This window comes from Salvia miltiorrhiza, chromosome 4 (genome assembly GCF_028751815.1).
Source record: "Salvia miltiorrhiza cultivar Shanhuang (shh) chromosome 4, IMPLAD_Smil_shh, whole genome shotgun sequence".
NCBI classification, from domain to species: Eukaryota; Viridiplantae; Streptophyta; class Magnoliopsida; order Lamiales; family Lamiaceae; genus Salvia; species Salvia miltiorrhiza.
In genome coordinates, this window is record NC_080390.1 from 34,323,591 (window position 1) to 34,351,575 (window position 27,985).

General features: G+C 34.3%; 3 protein-coding genes across 3 annotated transcripts; 1 reads left to right on the forward strand and 2 right to left on the reverse strand.

Moving 5' to 3' along the window:
• Positions 1 to 822: 822 nt before the first annotated feature.
• On the reverse strand, positions 823 to 6,838 carry LOC131021292 (tRNase Z TRZ1). Its single transcript, XM_057950418.1, has 9 exons — positions 6,416 to 6,838; positions 4,371 to 4,643; positions 3,882 to 4,044; positions 3,732 to 3,802; positions 3,525 to 3,620; positions 2,776 to 2,889; positions 1,786 to 1,854; positions 1,609 to 1,683; positions 823 to 1,246 (listed from the first exon to the last, which is right to left on the reverse strand). Exons 2-9 carry the CDS (start codon positions 4,629 to 4,631, stop codon positions 1,172 to 1,174), a joined length of 924 nt encoding a protein of 307 aa, XP_057806401.1. The 5' UTR covers positions 4,632 to 4,643; positions 6,416 to 6,838; the 3' UTR covers positions 823 to 1,171.
• A 7,004-nt stretch (positions 6,839 to 13,842) lies between these two features.
• On the forward strand, positions 13,843 to 16,485 carry LOC131023344 (putative late blight resistance protein homolog R1A-10). Its single transcript, XM_057952887.1, has one exon. The coding sequence runs from the start codon at positions 13,843 to 13,845 to the stop codon at positions 16,483 to 16,485; it is 2,643 nt and encodes an 880-aa protein (XP_057808870.1).
• A 1,621-nt stretch (positions 16,486 to 18,106) lies between these two features.
• Positions 18,107 to 22,163, reverse strand: LOC131021293 (uncharacterized). The gene is made up of 3 exons (XM_057950419.1): positions 21,799 to 22,163; positions 19,853 to 21,211; positions 18,107 to 18,440 (listed from the first exon to the last, which is right to left on the reverse strand). The coding sequence occupies exons 2-3, from the start codon at positions 21,030 to 21,032 to the stop codon at positions 18,403 to 18,405; spliced, it is 1,218 nt and encodes a 405-aa protein (XP_057806402.1). The 5' UTR covers positions 21,033 to 21,211; positions 21,799 to 22,163; the 3' UTR covers positions 18,107 to 18,402.
• Positions 22,164 to 27,985: the final 5,822 nt, after the last annotated feature.

A 27,985-nucleotide genomic window follows, 5' to 3' on the forward strand; every position in this document is an offset into this window, starting at 1 on the left:
GGTAAACCAAAGATGCTATTGATTTCGGTTTGAAAAAAAATAAAAATGCTATAAATTAATTCTCCAAACAAATAAAAGTAACCAATATGCCTTACATTTCAGGATTATGGGGTTGACCGAAAATGGGCTAGTTACATTGGTGCCCAATTACATAATTTTCAGCCAATTTATAGTTATTCATGGGTGAGAGAAATTCATCAAAATGTTTAATCTTAGTCGTTGATTTAGGATATATCTAGGGTGGATATTAATTCTTAATTCTTACATAAATGACTCCCCTCAAAAAAAAATTCTTACATAAATGACAATTCTCAATAGATACTAACCCTATATATATATATATATATATATATATATATATATATATGAATGAAATCTTGAAGTACCCAATATGTAATACTTTCTCCGTCCTTCAAAAGTTTATCCCAACTCCCAAGAGAAATGACACATGTTCTAATAAAATCAGGTAAAAATATCTGATAATAGTATCATATAAAAAAAAGAAAGTAAATAGATTGAGACAAATTTTTTGGGACACTCCAAAATAGAAATTGGAGCAAACTTTTTGGGGACACAAGGAATATCAAATTCAAACCATACATTTTTATTTATGTGGATATACTAGAAACACGAAACTGTGACAGAAGTCTTCATGTGGTGGGATATTATTGTTCCTTAAAAATAATGGTTTAGGATTTTGGTTGGAGAGGGAGAAGGAGCGGTGAGATTTAAATCCTAAATTTTTAACGTATTTTTAATATACATAATTATGAGAATTCTATATTTTGAATAGATGTCAAAACCGCTACTGAGGATGATCAGTTGATGTAACCTTGATGACAACTCAAATAAATTATCCTACAAAATACTAATAAACATTTGATGTCTAAAAACAACAATTTAGAACCTATGCGTAACAAACTTGTTTCAACCGTTTAGAAACTACTCATATATAGCTGGAACATCTCAGAAAAAGAGCCGCCACAGACTCCACAAATCAACTTTGCTAATAGATTTTCTTCCTGTGAGAACTGGGAGCTCTAAAAGAGTGACAAAGTCAAACCTGTGTATTCTCTGAAGCTGAGGTTCTCGTAATCCTTGGAGCCCGAACCCAGAATGTTTAGATCCCAGATATGATTCATACAAACATGTGTTTAGCTCTTGACCTTCGTCAAAAACCATTAGTGAGGGCAAAAACTCGCCCAGCCAAACGAGGAGGGAGTGCAGAAAGAGCGTTTTCAATGACCTGATAATTTACGTGCTATAGTTATAGGACTAGGATTAATTAAGAATGAGCAGACATGGTTGCATAGATCTTATCTTGAAAAGCTAATTGCTGTTATCTCATCCTTTTTTAGCTTCAAAAATGAAAATAAATCAAAAGAACCTTAAATCAAGCACACAGTGTAACTGGAAGATTGATTGTAAAATCCCCAACATGCGTCTCTTACATTATGTAACTCTAATAATCCAAACTTATGGCAAAGAATTATCAAGGCACTGTGATTTCCATAATGTTTGTGCACAGAAATATGAAGGTGCCTTCTCAGAAGAAAGGAAAAAGGAAATGAAATATGATAATACAGTGAAGAAGAGAATGTGACTTACATCCAATTGATACCGAGCAGAAAAGTGAATTAGAAGAATTGCTTTATTCTCAAACCATTCTGCATGATTAATTATCTGGTGGTGTGATATTCAAATAGTTGAAACCACAATCAGTACTAAGTATCGAATATGAGGAAATGTGAAATAAGGATAATAAGAGGGCATTAGTTCATCAACCTCAGACAAATGAGTATGTCCATATTCTCGTGCATGCTCCACCATGCATAAATCATCCACGTATGTGCTCTAATGAGGGGATCAGAAACAAGGAGAAATAGAATCAGAGACTTATCAATGACATAAACCATGAATTATTCAGCTTAAATCTAAAGAGTGCCCTATATGACAAGCCTGGGAATTAGATAAATCTATATCAAAATAAAACCTTCTAGATGTTGTAAATTTTGGTAATTATCACCAACCCTGCTTTTCACATCCAAAATCTAAAACTGAACATAATCAGTCACCATCTGTAACCTGCTGTAGACTTTTAGCAATATCTAAACTTATTAAAAAATTGAACTTGAAGAACTAATAAGAAATCAGGCAGCTTCAAATATATGTGCTCTTGCTATATATTCCAAGGAAACAGAAACCTCTTCAGTAACTAGTAAAACTAGTATGCCACTTGCCATCATATAATCATCCATGCATCAACAAGTTTTCCGTAAAAAAGTTTAAAAGTTTACCTTGATGTCACTATCGTTATCGCTATATGTCTAACAAAACTTTCCTTCCCCATACTGTCACTTAATTGCTATGCTGTTGCCTGGTAATTAACACCAAAGTCTGACTAGAAATTAAACACATACTCCATTTGTCCCATAAGAAAGTATCACTTTTTCCATTTTCGTTCGTCCCATAAGAAAGTATCACATCTATTTTGGGACATGACCCCACATATAATCACTTTTTCTAAACTGTAGTGGGTCCCTTTCTCCACTCAACATAATATCTACCAAACATTTCTTAAAACCCTTGCCATCCCCCAAGAGATATTGTCTTACAGGATGGAGGGAGTATCATATAGGTAGTTAGAAGAAACAAGGTACCATCACGAGCACTGACTACTGTGGGAGTGGGAGTGGGACTGTAAATGAGATTATTTTGTAGCTCTAAAACTTGCATATACCAGTTAGAAAATAAAGGTTGTAGATAACATAATACCTCCATAATGAGAATCTTTGCCCTCAAAACATCGGCATTGTCTACATCAGTAATGAAGTCTGACATAGTGTCCCCCGTAAATGCAATTTCAGGTGTTGTATAGGTGTCCGTAATCTGCCAAATATAGTAAAGCTCAAAGCAGAAATATGAACACCTACAAAATTTCCATCAAAAGCAACTGACAGCTCAATGAATATTGAATAGAGTAAGTGAAGTTACACCTCTTTCATAAACAGAATTCAACCAAACTCATTGCCAATGAAGTAAATGAGAATGTACATTAGATCAAATAATCTAAAATTCATATATCAAGCACAGAGCATCATTTTCCAAAAAGAGATTAATTTTAGAATAACTTTTGTTTTAACATTCAAAATACTAAGCTCTTATTCTTAATGTAACACATAAACACACATGGAAAGAGCACCAAACTTCTGCAGTCCCTATCATAGGTTATCTTAAAGAGCCAAAAATTGTCAGAGCCAGGTTCAAACAAAAATAAGTCCAACTAACTAATGAGACACGAATTTCATGCTATGAAATTCCATGGGGAAACAACTTCAAGTGTTCAACAACAAACATGTGATCCAGTGACACTATATAGAAAGAAAGAAGAGCTATACCATATACAACCAATTTTTTTTTCAGTTTAGACGGAAGATATGATAAATATTGTGCAAAAGAGTATAAAATCTACACGCAAAAATTTACTGTGCAAAACAAGAGTTTTACACAATTTTTTAATGCACCTCAATGCCAGACAGCCTCAGGCCTTTTAACTCAGCACCAGGTCGCCCAAGGTATTCCTGCTTGAGTTTCTGTCTCACGGAATAAACTATGTATCCCTATTAAAGACAAAAAAAGAAGAAGAAGAAACCAATCCTCTGATTACCAATTTGTTAGCAAGAACATTGTAAACCAAAATTAAGAGCAACCACAAAGTCTTTGACGAGAACCTGGCTCGGAATAGCATGATAAGTTCTAAAAGCTCTCACTTTCAAGTCCTTTCTTATGGAAAACTCTTCACCTACAAATGACTGTTGAGTTAGTGGCGTGTGAATGAGCATAGCATAAACGAAGAGACACAATTAAGCATTCCTTCCTACCCACGTCTAGACCAACCAGAGTATGCTCAAGTTCGGAATGATCCATGACCCTGTGCGCTTCAAAAATCTTTTCCACACTTTCCTTGATAACTTTTGGCACGATGATAGTTGGTGGCGCCATCCGGTATAAGCCACGTGTAGCAACGTACATTGGTAGTCCTCCCTAGAACAAAAGGTTGAGGTGTTTAACAAGCATATTTGCAAGCGCCAGTAGAACACAGTAACAGAAGAACCAAAAAGTACTCTGGATACGCATCCAAAACCAGACCAAAATTATCCTAGTTTCTGAACAATTTAACGCAATAGCTCCTCTCGCTCATACAATTTCCGAACAGTCAAAGTTAGACTGAAAACTCAGTCAGTAAACACATCAGCGGAGTAAATTATCAGACAGAAGGAAAAGAAAAAAGAGGATCAATTGTCAAGTAATAATTCATAATTATCAACTACAATTGCTTCAGAGCAGCAAGAGAAGAGAGAAGAAGTTACAATGTGGTCCATGTGGCCGTGGGAGATGAAGAGGAACTGCTGCGAAATGGCACACTGGGGGCACTTGCCAATATCAAACGCCAAGTTGAGAGAGGGCAGAATCACGCAAGTCTCATGCCCCGCTATCGACAATCCCCCGATTGAGTAGCCCTCGATTTGCAGGTCTTCCTCGCCAGCTCTCTTCTTTTTCTTCTTCTGCTGTTTCTGCCTCTCCGATATCACGTCGATAGACTCCCGCGCAGTTTCGCCACCGGATGCCATTGAAATCGAATCCTGCAAATAAATTTTTTGTTGTTTCAAATTTCAGAAGAATTTGGGATTTTATGCCGCGAAGACGGAGTGACAGAGTTGCGAGTATTTGTGTGTTCTTTTTAAATTAATTAAAAAATCTGTTATATATATAGTGTACATGGCACACTAAGCACGCAACACATGTTAATGGTTTTCCAAAGCAAAATACAAGTATGAATAAAATAAGAATAATTTTTTTGAAGGCCTTCCCTATATATTGTAGGCAATTAAAATTTATGGCCAATTAAATTGTGCCATGTGGATATTATAAATTAAATATTAAATTATATATTTTATTTTACATTTTTGAATTAAATTAAATATAATTCTAAAATTAAATAAATATATAATTGATATTTAATTATGTGGATTTATTGGCCAATCATAAGCTGCCATGTGTCAAATTCTGCATAAAATGAAATGAATCAACAAGATCCAATCATATTGTGCCACCTCAGCCCTAGGCCCAAGATTTACGGGCTCAGGCTTTGAAGTCCAACCCTAAGCTTCCTTAATTAGCTTTTCCTACAACTATAAATATGAGATGTAGGAAGCTCATTAGGACACACAAATCATTTGAGAGCTCAAGCATTGAAGGAATAATTCATCACAACGAAGTCATCTCCAACAATCAAGGCGCTCTACAAGGAAGTCAACAAGGTCTTCATAAAATTCATCAAGTCAACGTTTGATTCAGAAATAAGGTGGAAGCCCTCTGGATCGACGTTATCAAAGCCAAAGTCAAGTCATCAAATCAAATACAAATCCAAGGAGATCAAGAAGGCGTACTTCCCTCCAAAGATTTCAAGAAACTTCGAAGAGGATAATCAGAGGATCAAGTAGAGATTCGCAACCCGCAACAAATTCACCTCAATCCATATATTTTGGATTTGTACACATTTTTGTATTTCACTAAATTGAATACAATAAAATTTGTGTTTACATATATATACGGGGTAATTTATTTCCAGAGCACCATAGCTGATTATCACAGAAACAAGACATCAGACAGACACCCAATTAGGGCTGTAAACGAGCCGAGCCGAGCCGAATACTAGCAGGCTCGAGCTCGGCTCGTTTAAATATTCGGGTGTTCGAGCTCGATTCGAGCTTTTATCTTGATGATCGAACTCGGCTCGTCACCCACTTACTAAGCTCGAGCTCGGTTCGAGTTCGGCTCGGGTGATGCTCGATAATGTCGATTTTGAAATCGAGCTCGAGCTCGGCTCGTTAGATGTTCGTATATATGATGTTCAAGCTCGAATTTGTTATAAATTTAAGAAAATCTTCTTAATTAATATGTTACTCGAGTTCGAGTTTGACTCGTTTAAGACTCGTGTACTAACTCGACTGAAGGTTCGTGAACAGGCTCGCGAACAATCAAATTCGAACATGTTCGCGAACTCAACGAGCCGGGCACTATCAGGCTCGAGCTCGGCTCGATAAAATTTTCGAGCTCGAAATCAGGCTCGAGCTCGGCTCGTTTATTATCGAATCGAGCTTCGAGCGAGCTGTTTTCGAGCCGAATCTCGAATAGCTTGCGAATAGCTCTGTTTATTTACAGCCCTACACCCAATTATCTATGCGAACAAATTCATATAAACTTGGCAGAACTTTGAAAACGTCAAATTCGAACATATGTTGGACATATAAATTAGTAATTAAAGAAGAATGGTATATGGGAATGGACTTTATAACTTTCACACGAACAAGATCATGTTTTTATACAAAAGTAGAGAAGATCGTGAACATACCTTGTGTTGATTTCTTCGGTTGATAGAGAGAGAGAGTTGAGGCAGAGGTGTTGCTGTCACGGCGGCAGCAATTCTCGCCGTTAGAAGAGAGAGGGACGGCGGCGGTGGAGGCTGCCGTCTGTTCCGAGATGAGAGGAGAGGGATTGGGGAGAGCCGTGGTGCTGCTGTCGCTTGGTTTAGAATTGATCGAGATGGTGAGAAATAGAGAAGGAGAAAATTTGGTATTCCAGAGAAATTTAGGATTTGAGGAGAAGGGTTTGAGGAATTGGGAGAATTTAGGGGGTTGGTGTTTTGAATCAGGGTAGGAGGAGGAGGCGACGCCGGGACTGAGAAGTGGCGCCAGCAGCGGCGAGGAGACAGAGAGGAAAAGGGATGGCGAGAGAAAGAGAGAGTCGAGCGTGATGGAGAGAGGAAACAAAGGAGAATCCTATATATAATATCAAAATAAATCTTATCCTACATGGTATTTTACATTTAAAAATTATTAAATAATCATATAAATTTATAATAAATTCTATATTTGAGTGGATTTTTAAAATGACCACTTTTATATTGTAAAATAAAAAATTGTCCTCTAAGATAAAAATATTAAAAAATAGCCAGTGTTATCAAAATACCCTTCATATTAAAAATTAAAAAAATGTCCACTTCATTTTACCCTTTAAAAATCACCCTTTAAAAAATCCCGCAATTCACAACCAGTGTGAATTTACAATTAAAATTTTTTGGTTGTAAATTCACACTGGTTGTGAATTCACAATTCACAACTAGTCGAATTCACAACCAGAATTTTTTGTTTGTGAATTCACAACCAGTCGAATTCACAACCTAAATTTAATTCACAATAAGAATTTTTTGGTTGTGAATTCAAAACCAGTCGAATTCACAACGAAAATTTAATTCACAACCGTAAACCCTAAACCCTATCTAAACCCTAAACTTACTCTAAATCATAAACCCTAAACCCTGAACCTTAAACAGTCGAATTCACAACAAGAATTTTTTTATTGTGAATTCACAAGTCTAAGCTCACTCTAAACCCTAAATCCACTCTAAACCTTAAATCCTAAAACCTAAACCCTAAACCGTAAACTCACTCTAAGCCTTAAAACCTAAACCACAAATCCTAAATCCACTCTAAACCCTAAACTCACTCTAAACCCTAAACCCTAAACCTTACACAGTCGAATTCACAACAAGAATTTTTTGGTTATGAATTTACAACCAAAATTTAATTCACAGCCAGAATTTTTTGTTTGTGAATTCACAACCAGTCGAATTCACAACCAGAATTTTTTGGTTGTGAATTCACAACTAAAATTTAATTCACAGTCACAATTTATTTTGGTTGTGAATTTGAGTTTTTAAAGTTTGAATTCACAATTAAAACTAGAATTTATTTTGGTTTTGAATTCGAGTTTTAGTTGTGAATTCAGAAATTTGGTTGTGAAATCAATAATATTAAATTGTGAATTCATAGATGTGGTCGTGAATTCAAAAACATTAAGTTGTGAATTCATAGATCTAGTTGTGAATTCAAGAAAATTAAATTGTGAATTCAAGAATATTAAATCTGCAGCCAATTCAAGATCTTCTAGCATGACAACTGAACATATGCCACTACAATATGTCACGAGATTGAAAAAGATAATAAACAACTCGACATTTCCGAAGCATCAATCCCGAATGCAGAAACTCTAAACACATTCTATCTAAATAGGAATGTTTCATTCTCCAACAAAAAAGCTTGCCTAAGCAACAACCAACATTAAAGGCTTAAAAAGCTCCCTCAAACATCAACAGATCTAATAACAAACAGTAAAAGAAACCATAGACAATCGCACAAGAAGATGTAGAAAAACGCAAAATAAATCAAAATCCCAAAACTCGATCAACAAGCTAAAATTACAATAAAAGAAGAGGAAGCGACATCAATCAACATCAGTGCGAATTGTTGCAGACAAACCTAGGGTTTCCAGGCCGGATAATCTCCGGAAGCGAAAGGAAACTTCCAAAATACGACTGAAACAAAGACGCAGAGGGGAGAACGACGTCGTCTAGCTCCATCATTTTGACTTCTCCGCCACTCAGCCCTAGATCGAAAATTGCCGCTTCCAATTTCGATTCCTAGCATCGGCAATCACAGACCGCCACTGTCGTCGCTCCGCCTCACCGTTGAACCCCGGCGGTGGCACAGCCACAAGTCGACCTACCGGATTTGAACCAGCGACCTAAGGATTAAGTTGCACGCTTTTAGCATCAGAATCGTCGTCTTCAATCAGATCGCCATTAACATCAAGTTTCTCCTCCGCAACTTGATTGGCTTCAGAGACAGACTCGTGTTCAGAAGCACAAACATCACATGCTTCAATGGCTGCCGACCTGCAATTATCCGCCATAACCACCAAAATCACCAATTCGCCCAAATCTCAGTAGATCAACTTCTATTTCGCCCAAATTGGAGGTTTGGAACTCCGACGGTCGCTCGTAGTCGTCGAATTTCCGCAAAAAGAGAGAAGGCCGACGACAGCAGCAGCGAAAGGATCGGCGACGCGGTTTAAAGAGAGAGAGAGAGACCTGGAACCCCGGTGGTGCCACGACCACAAGCCACCACCATTGGGATTGGATGCGCCGCCTGAATCTGGATGGGCGGCGTCGTTTTCGGTGCTGCTATGGACGGAGACGACAAGGCCGAGGCGGCGGCGCTTCGCCGGAGGAGAGAAAGAAGGACGGGGGAGAGAGAGAGAGAGAGAAGTGAGAGAGCAGAGAGAGAGAAAAAACATGTTAGAAAGAGATAGAGACAAATTTAGTATAGTTGATTTTTTAATTTTTAAGGGAAGGTAATTCTGTCTTTTTGCTCAAAAACTGGCCATTTTTTAATATTTTTATTTCATAGGCTAGATTTTTATTTTACAATATGAAAGTGGACACTTCTATATATTAACTCATTATATAATTGTATAAAACTATTAGATAAAGTCTACTATTAAATAATTGTATAAAATTATTAGATAAATCCAACATATTCATTTAATTATAAATTTTACATATCCATTTGATTATCGGAACCCAGCCAAATTAAAACACATTAGCACTTCGAGAGTCCATTTGTCTGTTTTCAAACGCCTGAAATCCCTCCCAACCTCATACCAATTTTTCTTATATATATAAACTCAATGACCAACAATAACTCATCATGCCTCACAAACCACATTTTTTCACCCGAAAAATTTAACTTAATAAAATGATGGCATCCAGAATATGAATCCTTATACCCCTTAATTGAGATTGTTCCAAGTGTGACTAAAACTTAAATAAAGTATACCAATAAATTAATCCACAAAAAGCAATCAATTCAAATGTCAATTCATTTTTTAGAAAAGATATTCTTCAACTAAATGTTATAAATAAATAAAATACATGTCTGTGCCCAATATATATATATATATATATATATATATATATATATATATATATATATATATAATAGCAAAATAAATCATATCCTACATGGCGCCGTATAATCACTCTATTTTAATTTTCTTCAATTTTCATTCATTCTTATTTTTTTCTAAATTTTTAATCAATTTCCATATTTAAAAAAGATTTATATTTGTATTTTATTTTATTATATAATATTAGTTTAAGTTTATCACATCATACTCACAAATTAATATGTATATATATAACACGTTTATATATATATATATATATATATATATATATATATATATATATATATGATTGAATATGATTTCAAAATTGACGATGTTGTTTAAAGTTTGAGACGAGATTATTCTCATAACTTAATTATAGTTTCACAAATTCTAGATAAAATGATACTCACAAGTAAATTATAATCTTCAAGCTCCATACAAGATGATGTTCAAAATTCAGATGTGGTATTTCAAACTCCAAAGAATATGATTTTCAAAATTTTGACGTTCAAATGTCATATGTGGTCTTTAGAGCTTCATATGATTATATGGTCTTATTAGGTCCATATGAGATGATACTCAAATGACATATGTTTAGTTAAATTATTTCTTATCCGTCAAATTTAAAGAATTTGAACAAACTTAATTACTCCCTCCATCCCCCAAACATCTTCCTAAGAGAGGATGACACGAGTTTTAATAAAAGTTAGTTATGTATTTGATAAGTTGAGAATGAGTCCCACAAAAAGTGAAATTATAAGAGTGAAAGTATAGAACGAGTCCCACAAAAAGTGAAATTGTAAGAATAATAATTAGTGAAATTATTTCCAAAAATAGGTTAGGATTTGGAGACGAACCAAAATAGAAGAAAAAAAATGTTTGAGGGACGAAGAGAGTAAATATTATCGATATATGATTAACAGCAGATGCGACACATCAATCGTACATCATATCATACTTTAAATTTACATAATTTTTTCTTCTAAAATCTTCAATCCCACATCAACTTTTTATAAACTTCATCAAATGAATATTTATATAAAAATGTATTTCTATTATCACAACCTACATTTAATTGGCGAAAGTGATTAAGATTAATATTATTTCAAATATTGTATTACTAATTTAATTTGATCATATCAAATTAGTTAAAGAAATAATTTACATATAAACTATTTCATATGCTATAGTAATAAAAATAACATAAAATAATTATATAAATAATAATTTTTTGCGCTCGATTGTTGAGATTTGGTAATGGTTAGGGTTGGTACCGAAACCGAATAAACCTTATTCTTATAACCGGTTAACCGTATTAACCGGTGAATAATTCAATTTCTAAGGGGGGTGTATTCGTTTTGGAATTTGATGGATTTCTATGGATTTTAAAAGTCTGGGTGTATTCGTTCAAGACTTTTAAAAGTCTGCAGAAATCTGAGTGTATTCGTTCAAGACTTTTAAAAGTCCATATAAATCTGGGTGTATTCGTTCCAGACTTTTTAAAATCCATACAAATTTAGGTGTATTCGTTATTCCATTGACTTAAAATCCGGAATGACTTTCATGGATTTCATCCAAAAAATACACACGACGAAATCCGGCCAAGAACCACGAGAATTGAAATCCATGAAATTTTAAGCAAGCGCTGAGTTCCAGCGCCCGCGGCCAAGAAGCCAGCGAGCGCTGGAACTCAGCAATCGTTGAGAGCCAGCGCTCGCTGGGTTTCCTTAGAGTAGACTCCATAACTGAAGAGCCAAGATTATTGTCCTTTAATTCACTCCAAAAGCTTTGACCCACCCTCACCCGTCAGCAGCCATCGATTGATTAATGATTAATTAATTATTTAATCAACAATTAACATCATCTTTATATTTCAACTCTCCGCCTCTTTTCATTATTTTCTTGTGCTCTTTTATGCTACTCTTTCATTATTTTTCTTGTGCTCTTTTCTACTATTGAAGCTCTTGCTTGATCCGATCATGGCTCATTCTGTTGTTTCTCAAGTATGTTTCCATTTGAGATTTGCTTTTTTTTTTTTTTTTGGAATATCTTATTTTTATGTTGACTCGTTTTGAATTCTGAAAAAATCGCCCTTTTTGCAGGTCCCAGTTGCGCTGACTCTGAATATTCCCAGCGCTCGCTGGAACTCAGCGGTCGCTGGGTCTTTTCTAGCGGGCGCTGGTTTCATGGAATTCAATTCCAAAATTATCCCTTAAAATCTTTGAAAATCAGCTGGGTCTTTTCTAGCGGGCGCTGGTTTCATGGAATTCAATTCCAAAATTATCCCGTAAAATCTTTGAAAATCAGCTGGGTCTTTTCTAGCGGGCGCTGGTTTCATGGAATTCAATTCCAAAATTATCCCGTAAAATCTTTGAAAATCAGTGAAAATCGGGGTGAAATCCAACCACGAATTCTTTAAAAGTCGTCTGGAATTTAAATTCCATGGACAATAGGATTTGAACTCTTGACCTTTGGAAGAAAAGATAGAGTCTTATCCACTCCACCAACTCATGACTTAGGATTATTTAGTTTAATTTTTTTTATAGAGACTTATAATTTTATAAAATAAAAATAAAAATATTAAAATATAAATTAATTAATTAATTTAATATAAAATAAACCGGTTAACCGACCGGTTAAACTGATTAACCGGTTAGTGATGAACACACTAACCAATAACAGAATCGAACCAGTAAAAACCGGTTATCGGTTAACCGAAAATCAATTTTTTCGGTTCGATTACGGTTAAAATCGGATAACCGAAACCGATTTACCAGCCCTAGTAATGGTCGATACTCCATATAACGATCATGAATATTGGGCGTTATCCATTCAACCGAATATGTAAATATATAAGACTAGTGTAATATTTCACCGGAGATTTGCGGAGGAGAGGGTTTGCAATTTGGGGATTTATTTACTGTTGGGATATTCTAATACTATTAAATTTAGGGTTAATTGCCCCTAAATACACTACATTTCCTTGAATTCTACAATTGCACATCACATTTAAAATCCGCCCCTAAATACACCATCTTTTCTTGATTTCTACAATTGCACATCACCTTTAAATCCGCCCCAAAATACATCACCTTTATATTTTTTCTGTTTTTGCACATGACTAAAAAATCCTCAAGAAATAAATTAAAGTGTTAATTTATAAATTTAAATCTCTTTTTAGCAGCAGAAATATAATAAAATAAAATTCTTTATAAAGTTTAAAATCACATATATATATATATATAAGTATTTTCGTAAAGAAATAAATTCTCTAATAAATTTTTAGAAAGAACTTGAATTAAAAAAATAAACAAGTCATGACATTAAGAAAATAAAATGAAATTTTTATTTTAATAAATTTCACACGAATTCGATATAATTTGGAATTTAGAGTTACAATAACCGAAAGTACCACATGAATAATATAATGAGTTTGAAAGAAATATTTTTTTTTAAAGAGGTTCGACGCGCCCATTCGACTCTGCACGCGCCTCCAATGTCATTTACCTGAAATATTAAATATGGGATAAGCATACATAGTATACTTAGCGTGGGAACATGCAATTATTGTCCACGTTAATAAAATGGTAACACATACGATCATAACATTCAAAACGACACAATTTTGCCAATCTGGAAACCACATCATTTAAAGTGGTGACATTCTAATCTAATTAAAGTGTTAAATATAAATTTAAATATCTTTTTAGCAGCGGAAATATAAAGAATTTTATTTTATTATATTTCCGCTGCTAAAAAGATAGTATTTAAATTTATAAATAACACTTTAATTTATTTTTTGAGGATTTTTTAGTCATGTGCAAAAACAGAAAAAATATAAAGGTGATGTATTTTAAGGCGGATTTAAAGGTGACGTGCAATTGTAGTATTGTAGAATTCAATGAAAGGTGGTGTATTTAGGGGCAATTAATTCTTAAATTTATAAAAACTACACTATCACTTTCATATGGTCAACATCGGTTTCTGCCTATGGCTTTTGCTTCAGCGATTTCTCTCAAGAACACAATCGAGCGACTCATAAATTCGTCCAGAATTTTCCTTGTTCCACCCTCTCAAGAAATCTTACAATTTGCCTACAAGAAGCTTCAATCCTTACAACAAACTCTCACAAAATTGGACAGCAGCAGCAAGAGGATTAGCAGGAAGAGAGTTAATGCTCTGGATGCACAAATCAGAGAAGCTGTATCCCAATTTGAAGATTTGCTTGAATCTCACCTCTTAGATCAGATTTCTTCACAATCTGAGCTAAACCACCCATTAAAATTCTCCATAGACCTGCACCTGCAGCATCTAACACAAGATGTCGATTCCTTCGTTGAAATGGCGGAAAAGATGGAGGATGCGTACGCCAATGAACTGGACAATTTGCTGCCCGAGGAAGAAGACGAAGCTGCTGATTTTGGGGAAAGCAAATCGAAGATGGTTGGATTATCCGATCTATTCGGTGAAATCAGACATCAGTTCACACGCCCTAGGTATGCAGGGTTGCCGGTTTTCTCTCTCTTCGGAATGGCTGGCATCGGTAAGACTACTCTTGCTAAGGAAATTTTTGACGATCCATTGATTTTGAGTCATTTTGATTGCTGTGCGTGGGCCAAAGTAGGTAGAAAATGCGAATTGAATGAAATCCCTAGAAGCATTCTAGCTCAAGTAGATAAAGCTTTTAGAGAAGGAGATGATGAACAAATGATAAATCAGTATTTATATGAATTTTTGAAGGATAAAAGATACTTGATTGTGTTGGATGATGTGTGGGAAACAGAGGTATGGGAGTATTTAAGAAATTATTTTCCGAATAGCGATGATGGAAGAAGTCGAATCTTGATCACAACTAGGCTAAGGGAAGTAGCTGATCACACTACAATATCTTCATACAGTAACATAAAAACTGTGCCTTTGCTTAATAAAGAGGAGAGTTGGGATCTTTTTCGGGAGAAGGTGTTTGGTGAGGAATGGTGCCCTCCTAAGCTCGAGGAAGCGGGGAAGAAGATTGTGAAGCATTGTGATGGTCTTCCCCTTACGATAATCAAAGTTGCAGAGCTCCTGTCCAAAGCAGAAATCACAGTGGAGTACTGGAATGAGGTGGCAGCAGACAAAGAGAACTCTGTTTTCATGGATGTATATGGTGAAATATCAAAGATACTAGTTCCAAGTTATGAGTACTTGCCTCAACGTTTGAAGCCATGCTTTCTTTATATGGGAGTTTTTCCTCAAGGTTATGAGATTTTGCGATCCAAACTTATAGATATGTGGATAGCTGAGGGGTTTCTTGTGCCAAAAAGTGGAGAAATTTTAGAAGATTGTGGTACAAAGTGTTTGGTTGAGCTTGTTTCTAATAGTCTTGTTGTAGTCTGTGATAAGAGCACCATTCTTCGTCGTAAGATGAAAACCTGCCGCCTTCATTCTTCCCTGTGGCACTTTTCCAAAATGGAACTTTTGAAGAACAAGTTTTTTGCTGTCTTAAATAGCCGTGCCAATGGTCTTGAAGAATGTCTTAGGGGCCAACGCAGATTGTCCATCAAGAACAACGTTCTGTTGGGCATAAAAGATGTGTGCGATACAATAGAAGACGAGTGTGCATTCACTGCACGTTCTCTCCTATGTCTTGGTCCGTATCATCAATATCCAGTACCCTTAGGCTTCAGTTTGAAGTTTCTCAAAGTACTCAGAGCTCTTTCAATCCGTTTGTATGAGTTCCCAATCGAAGTGTTGGAGCTGCTCCAGTTAAGGTACCTTGCCCTTACTTACAATGGAAATCTCCCGGGTTCTGTGTCCAAACTTTTTAACCTTCAGTTCTTGATTATCCATCGCCATCTGAGCTTCAAATCGCATCCATCTCAATCATACGTGCCTGTAGAGATATGGGATATGAAAGAACTAAAGCATCTCCAGATCATGGGAAGCGACCTACCAGAATCTACTTCTGGCGCTTTCTTGGAAAACCTCCGAACACTTTTAGGCGTGAGCATTGACAGTTGTACCGAGGGGGTTCTTGAGAAAATCTCAAATCTAGAAAAGCTCGGCATCCAAATTGAGTTGCTGCCTGATGATGATAACGAACCCTTTGGTTGTTTGAATCATGTTTCTCGTCTTGATAAACTAGAATCACTTAAATGTATCGTTGTGAATCCTGAGCTACTGCCTGAGCCCGAGATTGTTGCCCCGCCTGCTCCTGTTTCAATGTTCCCATCAAGTCTACTAAAGCTGCATTTGAGTGGGTTGTGCTATCCATGGGAATATATGGACATTATTGGTTTGTTGCCAAAGCTTGAGGTGCTCAAATTGCAATGCTATGCGTTTCGAGGCCCAAGGTGGGAAGTGGACGACTTCAAATTCCCAAGGCTTAGGTTCCTTGTGATGGAGGATAGTGATTTGGTTGAATGGAAGGTGGGAAGTGGATGCTTCTCGAGGCTTAGGCACCTAAGCATAAAACATTGCTACAACTTGGAAGAGTTCCGTTGGGATTTTGATTATTATTTCAAAGAGGTTCAAGTAGTTGATAGCAACCCTTTAGCTCAAGCTTTTTTTAACCAAATAAAAGATAGAAGAGGACGTCGTTTTCTTGATGTGAGCTTCCATTCTTCATGGGATGATGGGAAACTCAGGTCATGATCCTCAGCTTTTGTTTATTCCTTTTGTATAATATTGTAGTGATGTATAATATGGTTGGATTGGTCACTCAAATTTTCTTCATCAATATCCGATATTGATGCAACATAATATTATGTATAGATTTTGAAATACTTACCTATATACAGTATCTGTAGTGATGGTAACAAACATCATGGAATAGACTCATCACTCATCACATATACAACCAAATGAACATCATGGTTAAATTTTCAAACAGCCCCATAAAAAACCAAATTTGTCCAATGTGAAAATAGATACCATCATCTGTCTATCACTAAAGTTTTTTGTAAATCTAAAAATGTGAATCCAACCACCATGTGTTTCTTGATGCTTACGCCAAATTAACTTTAGATTAATAAATTTATCTTTTCATTTAGATCTCCAAAACAGCAACTTCCATTTGAATTTTTACTTTTATGTCTGTTTTGTGTTAGATCCTTATTCTTAGAAACTTTCTCAATATAATTTTCTTTATTGTCCTTGCACTTTATTGAGATCAAGTTCGTCGCAAATTTGTTAGTCTCATTTTAGCTTTACAGTTGGTTTTAACTTTTAACTTACAGGAGCTTTTGCATTCCCTACGAAGTAACTGGGAATGTCAATTCTTCGCTCCGTCCCGCGAAGCTTGAGCAGTATTCATTTTCGGATTATCTTGTGAAATTTGAGCACTTTTTTATATGGCAATTTTTTTTCCTTATGCGCGTGTATTTGGCTAAACGGTAAGAAGTTAATGTCTAAGACCGAAGATCTAACTTTACTTATTTTTGGTATTTAACATGAACTTTAAAATATAGTTATAAATACATGAATTTTAAACTTATTTATTTGTTGACTCGTTTATCATTTTTCTCAAATTAAAGCTGACTTGAAATGCCTTAATCTTGATTTGCATAATTCGGCGTTGAGATACGACAACTTATTGAGATACGACAACTTCGTTTTTGGTTAGAGGAAAATAACTCAAAATTAAAATATGAAAGTTAACAATAAAAATTTATCTACAAATTTCATAATTCAAAAAGCGAATTTTATCTTTAAAATTTGGGGATTTCGAAAAGTCAATTTCGTCAAATTATAAATATGAAAAACGAGCCAAAAATTGAACGGTGAAGATTAATTTTTATAGCGAGAAATTGTCCACGTCAAGATTCAAACATTCCAAGTCAGCTTTAATTTGTAAAAAAATGAAAAACAAGTCAAAAATTGAAAGTTTAAAGTTCATTTATAACTATATTTTAAAATTCATGTTAAAATACCAAAAGTGAGTAAAATTCATGTATTTATAACTAGAATTTAAAGTTCATATTAAATACCCAAAAAATGAGTAAAGTACATGTATTTATACACCAATTATCCTTAAATTTTTTATTTAATACTATTAATTTATCAAAAAAAATCATTTATTGACTTTTTCACATACCACATTTAACACACAAAATACTAACTCTTTAAAATTCATGTCAAAAAGAGATTGTTCAAACTTGGCGGGACGGAGAGTGAATAAAATGATCCAGATATCAAAGGTCAAAGTATAATTCTCCAAAAAATAGATTGATTTCAGAACAAAATGGAAAGAGAGCACCAAACTTCATAGGCTATCTTAAAGAAAGAAAATTTCCAGCCCAATCATTCAAATAAAATTCAAGTCAAACTAGCAATTGAGGCATATCCATTCTTCAAAACTTCTCCTGATATACTACTATATAGGTTTTTCTCGTGCTAATAAGTTTTTTGACTTTTTCTAATTAATCAAAATTGAATTTAAAAAGAAAACAGAAAAACAAACAACAAGGAGATCCATATGATTCAAGGAATTATAATCTTCTCCGTAAAGGGAAAGGCAAAGGATTGCTCCAGCTCCATGCAACGCCAAAACGAAATCTCTCTGAAATGTCTTCAAAATGCAAAATTCCCCAAAGATTCATGGTTGTATGCTGCAAAAGAGACTGTCTTTTAGTAAACAAGTTCCTTTGAGATTATAGTGCTGCATATAATCAGACACAAAATATAACATGGGAAACTGTAGCTCAAGCAGTTAATGAGAGCTACCCATTAAAAAGGATCAAGAAAAAACATCATCACGAGACGGTGCACACGACTAAGATTGAAATCCACACTACCCTTAGACGAACAAACGCACGTCTGAGATGTCAATCAGAAAGTTCAAAAATCAGGAGTGATGCTATACGGTTATCGGTCTTTAATCAGTTATAGAACTCTAAAACAAAAAATTCAGTCTAAGGGAGCTTGGCATATTGAGGGGAATTGGAATGGGAATCACCGAATCAGAGCGATAGTGGTGAGGAATGGAAAAGATCGTATTGAAGAAAAAAACTGACTGTAAGGGATGATTTCCCCACACTAGACACTCGCTTTTTCAATCACATTCCCTCTCTCCCAAACTCCTACACCAAGCACCTTGTAAATAATTTGTTTCATGTTTTCCAACTCCAAGCAGGATTCAAAAGCTGATTGCAATCAGTGTTTAGAAAAACTTCAGGAAAAGAAATGGAAGGATTATTTGCTTGGCTAGACAAGCAGTTACGAGTTTATCATAACCTGACCAAGCACCGGAAAAGAAACTTCCACAAATGGGGTTATCTTAGTCTGGTCATGTTATTGGAAGTAAGTTCAATATGTAGCGTATTTCCAATGAGAAACCATGATTAGTTGTACTGTAATTGAAGGATAATAACACTTAAGAAACGCGGAATATAAAACAATTCTCTGAATCAAGACAAGATTAAACTCAAGATCCAGACTTTCTGCATAATTAACAGAATCCTTAAGCAGAGAACATCCACTATTATATTCTACCAATTCATCTCAAACTAACTAATTTATCTTCAATCACAATAACCACGCTATACACAACTTATTTAGTGACATCAAGATTTTCTCACCTAATCAGCAATCATAGCATACATATAGACATCCATGATCCGATGGTACCAAAGCCTTTATACATAATTGGCAATTGGGACTCCTAGTTTTCTCTTGTCACCTCTTCTCTGAGCAATGTGCACATGTGGATTCCCACTTAGTTCATATAGTCTTCATACCAAAAAAGGTTGTATAATATGTGAATCCTCAATGCACAACATGAAGATCCAACAATTTAAATCGACAAGGGAATATTAAATGACAGTCATCATTAACTATAACACACACTAGAAATCAGAACGTGGCAAAGTTTTTGGATAAAAATAAATGGCAAATAGTATTAGCAAGGTTCAAACGTAGACATGTAGATCATGTGAGACTTCATTTGGAGACTACAAATAAGCAGCACACAACAAAAACAGAAATCACGGCATGTAAATGCAAGATAGATTCGAATTCATACCCTGGCGCTCGATTATCAACCTCTCACTCAAATTTGCCAAAGCACCACAACGCCTCGCCTCAACAGCTAAGGAACCAACGACTTCTTCTAAGGATCTTAGCTCATGGAACTCAGAATGCAAAACCAAAGACGAAAAATGCTCGTCCACAACAACACCAAAATAATTGACCACACTTTCAAGACTCGGAATCCAATCACAGACCTCCAAACCCAACGCAGATGATCCCTTAGGACAGGGGCCAGCTTGAGGAAACCTCTCATACTTCCTCAGCCACTTTCCAAAGTACCGAATCAAAGCCTTCAACTCCTCACCATTCAACTTACTCGTACAAGCTGCAAAAATAACCTCATCAAGATTCTCAGACGTGAGCAAATAATGCAAGCACAGCTCAGACACCGAGAATCCATCATGTCCCAACATGATCAAGACCGCAGCTTCCTTCGCCAAGCTCTTCTCTTTCCCACCAACTCCCTTACCACTGGCTTTCTCAATCGCCAACGACGCTTGCCTCTCCCAATCCTCCCTCACTCTCGATAAGCTTCTATACCCATCAGTGGGCATCATCAAGAAATACTTCAAAATGCACATCAAATCATAGGCCTGCAGGTCTAACAAGTGTTTCACGCACAAAACAACCAAATCCGATCTCCTTTTCTCGATCAACTTATGAACCAAGTTCGATGTAGAAGCATGCTCAACAACCCCATTAACTATTAAACTCTCCAACACATCCCAAACCTCCAAACTAATACAGCCCTCCAAAATCAAGCCCTTAACATCCCTACCCATCAAAACCCCCAATTTTTCCACCAATTTACATACATAGACACCTTCTGTTTTTTCGAAAGCAGTAGAAACCCCAATTTTATTTGCGAGGTTCTCCAAATGCGAAGTCACCTTTCCCACGAACTCCGCTTTACCGAAGGAATTCGTGTTTTTCAGATTCCTCCTCAATTCCTTGAAGAATTTGTGCCCTAATTTGATAAGCTCATTGTCTGTTTGCGATATTTCCCAGCCGGTAACCTTTTTCACAGAGTTATGAGCTAGCGGGCCATCGGACTCGGGCTTTAGCTTGAGGAGAATAGGCTCCGGGTTGAGCACAATCGGGTAATCGGTTTCTTCGTCGGGTCGAGTTGGAATTGAAGATGAAGCTTTTGTTATAACTTCCAGCAAAGACATTTTGAAGAGAGAAAGAGAACTTTAGACGAGTAAGGAACTAAAGTTCGCTATAGTTCTTGCTTATTGGTCGTGGTGAAAAATTGCCGGTGGCTGAGGTGAGAGAGGCGGCAGCGACGACGATAGGAGGCGGCGGTGGTGGCAGTTTAGCTTTGAGAGGGAGTAGTTTACATATGCATCAACTGCCAAGTATAATTATAAGGTTTCAGATTTATGGGCCGTGGGCTGCTGTTAATGGGCTTTCTAAATAAATAAATTTACAAATGAAATTCCTCTAAACAAAGTTTCCCAAAGGAAATTACAAAAGAAGCTTTCATTTTACTCATTACACAGCCCCCGTATAAAATAATTATGAATTTACTATTTTACCTATAATTTATAGTTTCAAATTAAATGTTATTCTGTTCATTGTCAAATTAAATCTCTACTTTATTTTTATATAGTCCCCAACAACACGCAAATGCAATTCACAGCAGAAACTTTCTTGATTCTTTTTAAAGCCAAATTAAATTTCAAGTTCTATTATTTTGGTCGAGGAAGTAGTTGACGCGGGAATATGAACGTCTATGATGGCGGCGCTGGCGTAGTTCTCTTGGCATTGGGCTTCCACCCCAATTAATTCATCCAAACTCTTAAAATCCTATCGTCTTCCTCGACATGCTGTATGCAAAATGGTGCAATTACACTCTGTTTCAATCTAAATCACACTAAATAGTAACCCCCATAATAAATCTTGAAATGTACCATATCAATGGATGAGAAAACTTACTGCTTCTCTAATCACCTTAGACACAAAAGGCAATCTTCTCAAATCATCATGTTCCCCACATACGAGGCTACGTTAGGGAGTTCCAGTGGGACAATGCCAAGACCTACACCAGCGCCGCCATTAATTACAGACTCTGATACTTGCGTCGATGGCTTGGCTATGAAAAGACCTTCGCCAACATGGCCATCACAGATGCTGATAGTCATGCGTCAATGGCTTCCTCGACTAAAATAATAAAATTTGAAATTTAATTTTGCTATGAAAAGTATCAAGAAGAGCTTCTGCCGTTAATTGTGTTTGCGTATGGTTGGGGGCTATACAAAAGTAGGGATTCAATTTCGACTATGTAAAGAATAACATTTAATTTGGGGTTATGAATTGTAGGGTAAAATAACAAATTTATATTACTTTTTTTAATTGTTTTATATGGGAGGCTACAGTGAGTAAAATGAGGACTGTGAATAGAATTACTAATTACAAAATGATAAGATGAAATGTTATCCAAAAACTTTATTTTGAGTCGAACCCCTTTTCATTGGAGACACGACCATGTTTGATAGCCAATGCAAGATAAGGCATGATAGATAAGATCGATAAGGCCAATTGCAGGCAGGCAAGGCATGATAGATAATGTAGTGTTGTGTTTGATAGCTAGGTTTTACATCTAGAAGTTTTGGATGTTTGGTAGACACAGTTAAGATCGGGATAAAATAAAAAAATTACAAATTTGCCATCACATATAAATTCAAGGGACAAACGTATCATTTGTGATTAAAATCAGTTATCAAAAAATTGAATATCACAGCTCCAAGTTCATAAAAATCAGAACTTTGACCATCAATTATACATAAAACACAGTTCTTAAATATTAATAAAATCACCCAAACAACTTATCTAGTTGGCCATCTAATTCAATGATTACGAGAGAAAAATAAAATAGGATAGTTGATTATGTATTCTCTACTTCATAGGACATCAACAACAAAATCAATAAACACCTCAAATTGAGCATACAGAGAATTATAGGACATCAACAACAAAATCAATCTCATAAAGAGATGGATGAGTATATGCAAGATTCCAACAATGTTTGAGATTGTTTCTAGCATTCAACTCCCAACTAATTCAATCAAAATCACACCTTATCAGTAAACATTTGCTGCAAGGCTCGAACAACAAAGATTCAATCTTAAAAGAGGTAAATAGATGTAATTATGTAATTAAAATAGATGTAATTATGTAATTACTTCATATATAAAAGAGGTAATTAAAATCAAAACACAATATCTTACACAAGCAAAAAAAACTTGCTTTCAGCATACAATCCTTCAATTTTTTACTTTTATATATACCTAAGAAATCTTGACTATGATCCTACATTCTATACAAATCTAAATAATATATCACATTAAATAGTACTTCTACATTATGAGCACCTTCATGGACACTGGTTACACATTTGTGGATATATCACAGCCCTAATCTAAACACCCATATCTACAATACTTATTGGTTCTGTGTATGAGGATTTGTACACCGCTAACCATTCGTGAGCCCTTAATTTTATGAGCATTGACATTTAATCAACATTTCACTTTTCTTTTTCTTTCTCCTTTTCTTTTTATTTTAATTTCTTAACAGTTATTATTGGAATCATCAAATTTATAAATTATATAATAGGGGAATAGTGCCAAAATATACAACTTTCACATATTTCTGATTTTGCACACTGACTTAAAATATTGCCTCCAAATTCACAAATTTTCATTTTTTTTTTGGTATTCTTGCAGTGGAATGTACCTAATGTCCAACTACATCATTTAAGAAGATTTCCATTTAAGCCCCATAGATAATTTTGATTTGTACATTAATATTCATTCACCGTAAATGATCACCATGTGAAAAATCAGAAAAAAAAAATCATATATTTAAAGAAAGGATTTTAAGTGTACGAGCAAAATTAAAAATATGTTAAAATTTGTGTATTTTTGTGCTATTATCCCTTATATAATAACCAAATTATATATAAACATATGTAATCCAAGTCCATGAAAACCGTTGACCTTGTTGAATATAATATAGTTGCACTAGTTGGATTAAATTGCCAAGAATCTAGCTCGAGTCTGAAGTTCATGACTCTCCATATATCTTATAAGGACTGAATCATATTATAATTTATTGAAATGTTAGGTGCTCGCATCATGATGCTCTATATTATATTAATAAAACACACAAGTAATTGGAAAGTAAGTCCTTCACTATATGATAAAATAAATTGATGAAGTGGACGTCCACAAGTCCTCATATTCTAAATATTTTCATCAACTGATATTTCAATTATAGTATTTCAAAAAGTTTGTCAAATTATCTGGGGTGTTGTTGACATATATAACGGAAAAATCCATTATACTAGATTGAGCTATATATATGTGCTTCCATGTTGGGTGCATAAATGTGGCTGATAATAATTTGAAAAAAAAGGAAAGGGAATGAATTACTTTACATTTTGTTATTAATTTATTATAGCTGTAATTAATAAATACAAGGATGAAATGTGCTTCCATGGATTTTATTTTTTATTAGTAATATTACTAAATTATTAGAATAAAATTATATTATGATACTTTGTTTTAATTAGTTGATATATTTACCTTTTCTTATAAGGTTAAATTTCGATTAAAATTGTTGGGGGTTTATAGTGGGTACATAAAAATCAAATTTCCACTTTTCTTATTCTTTAAATTAAAATTTACAATTTACAATTTACAATTAGATTCAATAATTGTTTTAATTTTATAGTTATCATTGATTGATTGATTAAAAATTTGTTAACGAATTAAATTATTTTATTTTTGTAAGATATATGTTTCAATACCTTAATGTTGTGACATACCTTAATTAAATGGAATATGAATATGTCGGACCTGTAGGTGTATAAATGTGTACAAGGGAAATGACTTTAATTAGAAACAATTTCTTCTTTTTATAGCACGAAAGTTCATAGCAAATATTGAGGGTTGATTGTAAATCAGTTATAATCTTGTATAATTGCAAATAAAACTTTTATATTGAATTGTAACAATTCGACAAATAGAAGAGAAATGTTATGACATGATTGTGTTTAAATTTGTTTTTTTTTTAAGAAAAATATTTTGATATAATTAAATGATATTATGTCTGTATTGTTATTTTTTTATTTCTACTTTTTTGAATTTTACTTATAATTCTTTAAAATTATATATACTCCCTTGGTTCCATTCTTCTTGTCCTGTTTTTCTTTTTAAGTCGTCTCACTCTTCTCGTCTCATTTATATAAAGGTGTAGATTTTATTATTTCTTATTTACATCACACCTTTTTTTTTAATTCTCGTGCAGAAAAAAAAAATATGATAAGAAGAATGGGATGAATGGAGTATTAAATTGAGCTCCTTAACATAATTTATGTTCCACCACTGTATATGTATACATCTAAAATGTAATATGCCAAGGAAGACAAATGGCACTAATAAACTTTCTACCTATATACATCACAAATTAATTAATTAATTAGTTAATTAACTATATATTTTTATTATTGGTTATAGATTTTCATACTAAAGTCTTCTTTCAAGTGGGAGGCCAATAAAAATTATATATGTATTTATATACATATATAAATAGAGTGTCAATGGATGATGTACCTGTAACCCTCATCTTCAACTTGTATTATAATAAATTGACAAGAAAGTTGAAATTTGTAGCTCAATCTATCATTCACATGGTACAATTAATTAATTAATATATTCAGAAAAATTAATTAATACTAACATGTTGCCCAATTTTAGTAGGAAGACCCGCTCCATCTCACCTTCGTTTTTTTCTTTTTCAACTCTTCATCTTCCCCATTCGCCGCCACGCTGCAAATTATTCCTAGCTACGTATCTAAATTTAGAAAATAAAATTACACATATATATATATAGGGGCGCGCTCCAATGAGACCCCATAATTTTCGTGAAACACTAGGACAATGAATAAGACATATAATACTAATGAACAAAACGTATATCTAATGAACAAGATGTATATACTGATGAAAAATAAAATTAAAAAAATTCGTAATGAATAAGACATATATATTGATGAACAGGACTGTATATACTGATGAACAATGCAGTATATGCTGATGAATAACAAAATTTAAAATATTCTGCCCCCTCCAGGATTCGAACCCTGTGAAAAACAATCACCCTCCAGATACAATATCAGCCATAGGATTGATAAAATAAACGCACCAGATCGTGCCCTAGATCTCACTAAAATTAGGGGGTCTCATTGGAACGGCCCCCTATATATATATATATATATATATATATATATATATAGCTATATAGAGAAGGGTTCAACAGAGAAGCTAAATATTGTGTAAAATAGAGAATTCGTAAAATAAAAACGAACAGATCCATAATTTTAATAAACAGATCAATGCACCGCATGGACAGCAATTTGCCAAGGGTTCGAATCCTGCTGGTGGCGAGTTTTTCTTTATTTTTACTAAATACGACTGTTCATTACTTATGTTGATCTGTTCGTAAAATGAATAGATTTGTTCATAATGAATAAAAAGATAATTCTCTATTGAACTCAACCCTAGATATATATATATATATATATATATATATATATAAGGTTTGGTTTCATTAAAAAATTAGATATTTTGTGAAATTACGAAATATTGAGCAGATCAATAATTTTGAAGAACAAGCATTTTGGTTTAAGGTTCGAATTCTAGAGTGACGAAATTTTCATAAAATATGTCTGATCATCAAAATTATTGACATGTTCAACGTTTCACAATTTAACAAAATAATTAATTTCCCAATGGAACCTCTATCATGTAGATCCACTCCCTTATAATGGTATATAGTATCTAGACCTTCCAAGACCAAAAAACATGGAGGCAGCAGCCTCCCAAGACCTTTCAAACACGAAGGGGTAAAATAGTCATTTCAAAATATATATATATATATATATATTTTATTTTTTTTATAACAAAAATCTTTTTTCCCGTAGCCATAGTCAAAATTATGAATATAATTGTATACCATGCATAATGTTAAACACAAATACACATAACGCTGGATAGAAATATGCATGAGAAAGTATTAGTATGTGACCCGTCAAGTGACCAGTGGCGAGAGCTACCTGACAGTGTCGCATAGTACTATGCATATAGTTCAACAATAATATGCATAAAGAAAAATAGAAATATGCATAACGTTACACACAAATATGCATAACATTATTCGACAGCGAAGGACACCAGAGGGTTTGCATACTAATACTTTATCATGCATATTTCTATCCAGCGTCGTGCATATTTGTGTTTACCTTTATGCATATTGGTGTTCAGTTATATGCATAATTTTGACGATGGCCGCGGGAAAAAATGGATTTTTGGTATAAAAAAAGATTAAAAAGAATTATTTTCGAAATGACTATTTTACCCCTCCATGTTTTTTGCCTTACAAGCAATTGGAAGGTCTTGGGAGGCTGATAGCGCGCCACATGGCCCTATTATGTGACAATCCACTAGATACTATATACTATTATAAGGGGTGGATCTACATGATTCCATAGGGGAGGGCTAAAATAAAAACACGTACTTCTTAAAATATAAAATTTAAATAATTTTTAGCCCTTAGATCATCAAGATCTACGGTTGATTCGTAACTTTGTTGGATGAATTCGTGGTCCTGAGTTCGAATTCCAAAGATAGCAAAAATTTATTTTTCAGAATTTGTAATCCCGTTGGATGAATTAATACGTGTTCTGCATAAAATTCGTACATTGAAAAATATTTTTATTTTTATTTTAAGAAGTGTTTTTACTGCAGCCCTTCCCTATATATATATATATATATATATATATATATATATATATATATGGTGCGGTTATTCAATAAACCACCCTTATTTTAAGAATTACGAACCAGCAAAAATGCATGAATTTTATGTATAATACGCATGAATAAACTGTATAAAGGCATGAATTGCGAAAAATAATTTTTTGCTACCTTTGGGATTCGAACTCAGGACCATGAATTTATCCAACAAGGTGATGAATCAACCGTAGATCTTGATGATCTAAGGGCTGAAAATGGTTCCTAATTTATATTTTAAGAAGCGTTCTTATTTTAGTCTTCCCCTA

Excerpts from the sequence above, each read along its gene's own strand:
- LOC131021292 (XM_057950418.1), bottom strand. The coding sequence starts at position 4,631 with ATGGCATCCGGTGGCGAAACTGCGCGGGAGTCTATCGACGTGATATCG. Across the intron at positions 1,855-2,775 it reads CAAAGATTCTCATTATGGAG|AGCACATACGTGGATGATTT; the intron begins GTATTATGTTAT and ends TCCCCTCATTAG. Across the intron at positions 1,684-1,785 it reads GACATACTCATTTGTCTGAG|ATAATTAATCATGCAGAATG; the intron begins GTTGATGAACTA and ends TCACACCACCAG.
- LOC131023344 (XM_057952887.1), top strand. The coding sequence starts at position 13,843 with ATGGCTTTTGCTTCAGCGATTTCTCTCAAGAACACAATCGAGCGACTC.
- LOC131021293 (XM_057950419.1), bottom strand. The coding sequence starts at position 21,032 with ATGTCTTTGCTGGAAGTTATAACAAAAGCTTCATCTTCAATTCCAACT. Across the intron at positions 18,441-19,852 it reads GTTGATAATCGAGCGCCAGG|CATACAACCATGAATCTTTG; the intron begins GTATGAATTCGA and ends TCTCTTTTGCAG.